At 66.1% G+C, this 8,058-nt stretch overlaps 1 protein-coding gene across 1 annotated transcript in view; it reads right to left on the reverse strand.

The window, feature by feature from the left end:
- Window positions 1-487: 487 nt before the first annotated feature.
- The window catches only part of ABCD1 (ATP binding cassette subfamily D member 1), a 19,667-nt gene continuing 12,096 nt past the window's right edge, over window positions 488-8,058 (reverse strand). Inside the window, 11 exon segments of the mRNA XM_004457094.4 lie at window positions 488-849; window positions 993-1,118; window positions 1,387-1,471; window positions 4,006-4,151; window positions 4,991-5,136; window positions 6,549-6,643; window positions 7,349-7,367; window positions 7,369-7,430; window positions 7,433-7,517; window positions 7,610-7,669; window positions 7,671-7,753. Of these exon segments, the coding sequence (XP_004457151.2) occupies window positions 630-849; window positions 993-1,118; window positions 1,387-1,471; window positions 4,006-4,151; window positions 4,991-5,136; window positions 6,549-6,643; window positions 7,349-7,367; window positions 7,369-7,430; window positions 7,433-7,517; window positions 7,610-7,669; window positions 7,671-7,753 (1,127 nt within the window). The 3' untranslated portion in view covers window positions 488-629.

The following is an 8,058-nucleotide window of genomic DNA, read 5'->3' on the forward strand; positions in this document are numbered from 1 at the left end:
AGGGCCCAGTGGCCGGGCGGGCTCTCGGCCAGGCTTGGGTCCCACCTGGTTGCTTCCACAGCAGGAAGGGTGTCCCACGGGACGGGGGCCTCGGGGGGCCGCCCCACTGGGTGGCGATAAAGTGAGGGGGCGTGGGCACTTCGTGGGGACGAAGAGGTAGGGACAGGGGGCCTTGAGTCTTGGGAAGGCGGCGGCCCGCCAACACCAAGGCCGTGCCAACTCCGCTGGCAGTGGTGAGCTGGTGCTGGGGGCAGCGGTCCCCACTGGCCCCCACCGCTGCCCTGCACCGGCCCTGCCTGCGCTCCCCAAGGGTAAGGGAGGGACTCAGTTACTCGGAACAGGTCCCAGGCGTCATGAGGCAGCTCGCCAGCTCAGCCCTGGCCAGAGAGGGGCCGGGGTGGTGCCGGAGCCCCGCGGTGACCTGCTACTTGCTGAGAGCGGGAGCGCTGGGGGTAGGGGCACGTGATTTGGCTGGCAGGCAGTGGTGGGGTGGCCCTGGGACCAGGAGGCCTGGGGGAAGGGCGAAAAGCATGCTGGGGTGGGCTGGGGTGGCGGGGAGGGGAGGGGGCTGCTGCTGTTCCTTCATGTGATCGGAGAGCTCGGGGAGGGACAGGGGCCGGGGCCCTCTCTCAGGTGGCGACCTCAGGTGCCAGGGGCTGCTGGGGAGCCGCGGCCTCGCCCAGGATCTGGCAGAGCTCCTGGAGGCGCTGCTGCATCTTGGGGATGCCGGCCAGCTGCTGCTCCAGCCGCTGCTTCTCCTCGGTCAGGCTCAGGCGAGCCACTGAGTCCAGCTTCTCGAACTTCCAGCCGCCCTCCCCGTCGAACTGGAGCAAGTGCGTGTGGTACTTCCTGGGCCGGGAGGAGGAGAGGGACGGGCGACCCTTGACGTGCCTGCCCAGCCGCCCTGGGGTGGCAGCGCTGTCCCCCCAGCTCCTGCCAGCTGGGAGGTTGGCGGGTGCCCCAGGCCACTCGCTCCCCTCCACAGCACCTACCACAGGGATGGCCGGTGGGTGATGGAGAGCAGGGCGATGCCCGCGTCCTTGGCCGCCTGGAAGATCTTGCCCTCGACGTCGATGCTCACGGCGCTGGTGCACTCATCCAGGAGGGCGTACTTGGGCCTGGAGGGCCGGGGCCCAGGGGAGAGGCTGTGAGCCCCCAGCAGTCCCAGCCCTGGCCCCCAACCCCCCGTGGGATTGAGCCAGGAACCCCTGCAGCCTGGCCCTGGTGGCTTCAAGTCGCTGCCGCCTCCCGGGGGCACGGCCTCGAGTCCCCGGTCTGGACCGTCGTCCTTGGGGCTCGCCGGGGCCCACCGGGCCAGCAGGGCCCTTGCCCGCCCTCCACCTGCTGAGGCCCCCGAGCTGCCTGTCTGCTCGGCCTCGGGCTCACCTGTGGTAGAACATGCGGGCCATGCCGATCCGCTGCTTCTCGCCCCCCGACAGGACGTCCTTCCAGTCACACACGGCCTCCCAGCCTGGGGAGAGGGGCCGGGGCTCTCTGTCACCGCAGCCCAGCGGCCTCACACGCATGGCACCGGGCAAGCAGGGCAGTCAGGCCGAAAGGTTGGGGGTCGTTGGGCTTGGTCAAAGCCCACCCAGCCGGGTGCTCTGTCGTATCTTTCATTTTGTTTTGTTTTTAAATTTTTTGTTGTTGTTCTCTGTCCTATCTTAATATTCACAGTAGAAAGAGGCAGGGACTGAAGGAGATGGGCAGCCCTCATGGAGGCCCCTTACAGGGCAGGCCAGGTCTTGGGTCGCAGCCCACATCCAGCCCTGAGGCCAGGCTCGGGTAGGCCAGCAGGCCGAGCCAGACGACCTGTCAGGGATGGGGTGGCAGAGACGGCCCGGTGCCTCCTCCTGGCCACCCTCCCTTCCACGGGAAGAGGAGTCGTGGCGGGGCGCGTGGCCACCAGGGCGACGAAGGTACCTCCCAGCTCCCCTGTGGCTGGGGGCGACCGTGTGACTTAAATTTTGGCCAATGGGGGATCAGTGTGTTACACAAGTGGCTGCTTCTGGAACCTTCCTTAAAAGACAGATGGAGGAAGCTGACTTGGCCCAGTGGTTAGGGCATCCGCCTACCACATGGGAGGTCCAAGGTTCAAACCCCGGGCCTCCCTGACCCGTGTGAAGCTGGCCCACGCGCAGTGCTGATGCGCGCAAGGAGTGCCGCCCCACGCAGGGGTGTCCCCGAGTAGGGGAGCCCCACGCACAAGGAGTGCGCCCCGGAAGGAGAGCTGCCCAGCGTGAAAGAAAGTGCAGCCTGCCCAGGAATGGCGCTGCAAACATGGAAAGCTGACACAACAAGATGACACAACAAAAAGAAACAGATTCCCATGCCGCTGATAAGAATAGAAGTGGTCACAGAAGAACACACAGCGAATGGAGAGAGAGAGCAGACAAGTGGGGTGGGGGTGGGGGGAAGGGGAGAGAAATAAATAAAAAATAGGGCGGTGGACTTGGCCCAGTGGTTAGGGCGTCCGCCTACCACATGGGAGGTCCGCGGTTCAAACCCTGGGCCTCCTTGACCCGTGTGGAGCTGGCCCATGCGCAGTGCTGATGCGCGCAAGGAGTGTCCTGCCACGCAGGAGTGTCCCAGTGTAGGGGAGCCCCATGTGCAAGGACTGCACCCCGTAAGGAGAGCCGCGCCCAGCGCAAAAGAAAGTGCAGCCTGCCCAGGAATGGCACCGCACACGTGGAGAGTTGACACACAAGATGACACAACAAAAAGAAACACAGATTCCCTGTGCCACTGGCAACAACAGAAGCAAACAAAGAAGACACAGCAAATAGACACAGAGAACAGACAACCGGGGTGGGGGAGGAAGGGGAGAGAAATAAATAAATTAAATAAATAAATCTTTAAAGACAAAAAAAGACAGATGGCATGTGTGCTGTGCCGCTATGGCCTGTACTTCCTTCACCCAACTGCCTGGAGCACAGGAGTGACTGACAGCTGGAGCGGCCATCTCAGGCCAGGAGGTGGCTGGGAGCAGCCCGCATCCCTGAGAACCTCCCAGGCAGGGCCACCCCCACCACCCGTGGCCTGCTTCCCTCGGGACCTTGATGTCACAGTGTGATAAGCTTGTTTATGATTTCAGCCACCTCGGGGCAGTGGGGCCTTACTCACAGAGGGCCCAAATTCTAAAGGGCCTTTGGGGGCGCCTGTGGGGACAGGAGGAGGATGACCACAGCGGGGAAAGCTGGGGAGGGGGTTTTGGAGGAACCACGGCAATGTAGGCAGGCCCCCCAACCCTCGGCACCCCCTCTGACCACAGATGTGTCCCGAAAGCCTGAGTGTTGACACTGACAGAGGCGTCATACCACCTGGCACTCACAGGTGAAGGAAGAGCCTCAAAGAGGCAAAGCCTTCCCGAGGTCTCACTGCGACCAAGCGGACAGAGGCGGGCGTGGGGACCCTCCCGGCAGCTCTCCCGCCCTCTCTCCTCCTTCCCAACAAACACCGCCGGCAAAGCCTCCTCTTGTCCCCAGCCTGCGCCGCCCTCCCGTGGGACCGTCCAGGGAGCAGTGCCGGGCCAGCTCTGGGGAAGGCGAGGCTGACGGTCCCCTTCCCTGCCTGAGCCCTGCTGAGGGTTTCCCGCGTCCCTCCCCAGCCTGCGGGCCCTCTGCCACCCCTGCCTGCCCTGGGCCCTCTCGGGGCTCAGCTGCAGGGGACGCCGGCCCGTGGGGGCACACACCTCCCCACTCTTTACGGGCGGGGGTGGGGGGCTGCATCAGCCCGTGGGCTCGGCTCTGACCTCGCTTCTCTGGGAGGCTGTGCCCCGGGCGCCCCAGTCTCCCGCCCACAGGCCCCGTCTGCTGCCCGCCCTCCCTGGGAGCCGGGGACTCTCGGGGGCAGGCCCCTCTGCCCCACCCTGGCGCCTCCTCAGCCCTTTGCACCCTGGGACTCTGGGGTAATCTTCCCGCCGGCTGCGGTGAGGGTGGCGGCGGGCTCCCTGCCCGAGTCTTGGGACAAAGGGTGCCCGGCGGCTCCCCGAAGCTGCGCTCCGACCTCCTTCGCGCTGCAGGATGTGGTGCAGGTGCACGATGCCCAGGATGGCTTCCAGGTGCTGCTCCGAGTAGCCCTTCCTGCGCATGTCCTCCGCCGTGTCTGGGTAGATGACCTGGTCGCGCAAGGAGCCCACGGGCATGTAGGGCCTGCGCAAGAGCTGCGTGTCCACAGCCAGGCCCGCTGCTGGGCGCCGGAGGCAGTGTGTGCCCACGCGGGCCACACACGCCACAGGTTCACAGCCTGCGCGCACGCAAACATGGAGCAGCCCTGCGCGCGCCACACGCTCGCAGGCCACACGCACGTGCCCCCATTGCCTACGCTCGCACATACCCATGTGCACACATGCGCACAGAGCACCCACGCACACGCCACACACTCACAGGCCACACACGCACGTGCCCCCATTGCCTACGCGCGCACATACCCATGTGCACACATGCGCACAGAGCACCCATGCACACGCCACACGCTCGCAGGCCACACACGCACGTGCCCCCATTGCCTACGCTCGCACATACCCACGTGCACATACACAGAGCACCCACGCAAGCACACACACACCACTCATGCCCAAATTGCACATGGTGCTCACACACACCAGACAGGCATGTGTGCACGCACCCCACACACTCACATGTGCACACACCGCACACTCACACATGCAGCCCCCATGCCTCTTCGCACGCGCAAGGCCCCCAGATCTGAACTTGGCAGGCGGGCAGGCCAGGGTGGGGAGGGGGCGGGCGGCCCCACAGCCTGGCTGAGTGTGGGGGCCTCCCATCCTGCCCGGCCAGTTGCCGGGGGCCACCTCAGCCTCTGCCAGGGGCGACCTCAGCCTCCGCCAGGGAGGAGGGGGTGGCAGGGAGGGGCTCCGCGGAGGACCTGCGCCTGCCCCCTTCCTCCCTCCCTCCTGCCCCACCCCCCGCCCACAGCCTCCGAGACTCTTCCACGGGCCCTCACGGCGGCCGCCCCCCCTCCCGCTCACCTCTGGGGGATATAGAACATGCGCTGGGGTGGGGGCTTGTACAGTACCCCACTGTAGGCCGGCCACAGCCCGCCCAGGATCCGGAACAGGGAGCTTTTGCCGCAGCCGTTGGGGCCGGTGATGAGCAGATGCATGCCCTCTTCCACCTGCGGGGCGGGGGTGTTGGCACCCGGGAGGAACGGGGCTCTCCTTCCTCTCCCCATTTGGCCACCTCAGTAGGCTCCCTGGATCTTGGCCGTCGCAGGCCAAGGTCTGGAGCAATGGGTGGCCCCTTCTTGATCTCTGGGAGCTTGGAGGCTGGCAGTGGCCCAGGAGGCCAGCCCAGGAGACGGGAAACAGTCAAGGCTGGGTCCTGGCCTCTAGGACCCCAAAGTGCCAGGGAGTGTGCCCGGGGGCGGGGGGAGCAGCTGTCAGCGGGGAACCCACGGTGGGAGGCGGGCCCTGGCCGAGGACACTCAGCTGCTTCGGGAGCGAGGTGAGGCCAGACGGGGAAGGGCTGGGCCGTAAGAGCAGGGCTGGGGCTCTGGGGGGCTAAGAGGCTGGCGGGGCGCCATCAGGTCCGGCGTAGGATGAGAGGGAGCTGGGAGAGTCGAAGGCGAGGGGGGTGGCTAGGGGAAGCTGCTGGGAGGCCGGGCACGCCGAGCCTTAGGACCTGACTGGCACCCCCAAGGGCCCTGCCCTCGGGACACCCCATCAGAGGCCGAGGTCAGCCTCCGGTGGGCCCTGGGGGCTCCTCTGTCACCTCCCCTTTTCTTCAGCCTTGGGGACCTGTCCCCTACTCGCTCTCCCCTGCTGATCCCCTGCCTCAGCCTGGCTCCTGCCCACCCCGGGGCTAGAAGCAGCCCCCAGCAGAGCCCTCCCCTTCCACGTTTGCAGCTGCTCCAGCCTTCCGCCCAATCCGGGAGGCCTTCTTTGGCCCTCGGCAGCTCCTGGGTGCAGCTACACCTGATCTCCACTTTCCCCCAGGGACGATGACCCTTCCTTCTTGCGGCCCCCGCTGCACCCGGGAGAGCGGTCTAACTGGGACCTTTGTGACACTTCAGGGTTTCCTGCCCCCCCAGCATGCCCCCACCCTTTGGCAGCAGGCTCAGTGACCAGGCTGTCCTCTCCGCGGCTAGTGCCTCTGGTGCCTGGCCCAGCACACAGACCCATCTCCAAGCAGGTCTGGCCCAGTCTCCACACTGGCACAGCACCAGGGCCCCCCTGCCCGCCAGAGGCGACCTAGAACTTTCCAGTAGTGAGGGGGAGGGCAGAGGACAAGGGCCGGTGACATGAGGGTGGGAACCCTAGGTTGACCCTTGACCCGGCCTGCTGATCACTCCTGTCTTTTATCAGCTGATTTCACAGCCCTGGATGATTGGCCTTTTGCCTTGACCTTAGCCCGTCTGCCACGTCAACTTGGGTATGGTGGCCACCGAAAGCACAGGCAGGCCCACCAGGCCGGCTGCCAAGGGCCGGGGTTGGCAAAGGCTGAGGCCAGCACGCCTGGGCCGCTTCTGGGTGCTTCTGTGCAGCCGGCGCCGGCGGCCCGCCCCGCCCCTGCCCCGCGGCCACCTACCCTGATGTTGAGGCTGGCGACCACCACCTCCCCCGCGGGCGTGATGATGGGGATGTTCTCACAGATGATGCCCTTCTCCACATCCACCACTTGGCCTGAGGGAAGGGAGGCGGGCATCAGGCCCTCTGGCTTCCGGAGGCAGGGCCGTCCCTAGGAAGGGTGGGGTCCCCACGTCCCTAGGCTGCCCCTCCTCCGCCCCTCTCCCCCAAGGACAGGCCGGGAGATCCCCGACTGGCAGCTTTCAGGGTCCCTGGGGAACAGGGGCTGGGTGTGCCAACGAGTCACCCCTCCCTCTCCTTGCCACCCCGTGTCTGATACCATGGGGCCCTGGGCGGGGGCCTCTGAAATGCCACCACAGCCCACGGAGGCCGGTTCTCTGGTCCTCCGGGACCCAAGGCACGGGGGGCCCTGCCCTCCCTGCACGACTGCCTGGATGTGCGCGCTGACTGCCACCCCCCTCTTGGGCAAAGAGAGATGCAGGCCGGGGCACCCGGGGGGGCTCGGCGAATCCGGAGCTTGGCCAGCGGCAGGTGCTCTGGGAAGGGGGGCTGTCCCACGTGCATCTCCCCGGGAGCCAGGCTCCAACCCCCGAGGCCTCACAGAGCCTGCCAGGCAGCTCTCCCCTCCCGGTCGGACCCGGACGGGGTCGGGGTGCCACAACGTTCCCGACTATCAGAGCTGGGGCAGGGTGGCTGGGGGAGGCCAGGCTGGGGGGCGCCAGGCAGTCCGGTTGGTTGGGCACAGGCACCTGCAGCGAGAAGCCAGGGACAGGGGAGGTCCTCGGGGGCGGGGGGCCTCACCTCGGATCCTCGGGGGCCCCCTCCATGTGGACGCCGGGCCTCACGATGGCCCCGGCTCCTCCCTGAGCCTTTTCCAGCTCCCAGGCCTCTTGAAATGACAGTGCTGGACATCTTTGAACACCTGGAACATCTCGTGTACCCGGGCCGTGTAGCCGGCCAGCTCCGTCACCTGGGTGGAAGGCAGCCCGGCTCAGGCCCCCGCCGGCTGGGAGTTGGGGGGGGGGCGCGGAGGAGGGCGTGCGGGCCTGGCCCAGGGCTCACCTCCTTGTATGATGACATGACTCGCTCAATGGCATCGGCGGCGGCGGTGAGGAGGCTGCGGGGCGATGGTGAAGGCTTCTGTGCGTTCGCTCACCAGATCCCCCTCCTCCTTCTCCAAGGCTGCCTGCTTGACTGCCTCCGGGTCTGTGGGGCACAGAGGGGGTGGGGGTGGGAAGGGATAAGGCTGAGACACTGGAAAGTAAAATATGAGCCCCTATGGGGAGAGCTGAGTCGCCTCAACAAAGGGTGCCGGGACAACTGGAGAGCCGCTTGCAGAAAAAACCAAGACCACCCCGACTGCACGCCATACACAAAAGGGAACGCAAGCTGCATCTTGGGCCCAGATGTAGGTGCTAAAAGAACGAAACTCTGAGGAAGACACAGAGCTAAATCTTCATGACCTTGGGCTTGGAAATCATGTCTTAGCTATGACACTAAAGGCGCCAGTA

The sequence above is a fragment of the Dasypus novemcinctus genome, chromosome X (genome assembly GCF_030445035.2).
Source record: "Dasypus novemcinctus isolate mDasNov1 chromosome X, mDasNov1.1.hap2, whole genome shotgun sequence".
Taxonomy (NCBI): domain Eukaryota; kingdom Metazoa; phylum Chordata; class Mammalia; order Cingulata; family Dasypodidae; genus Dasypus; species Dasypus novemcinctus.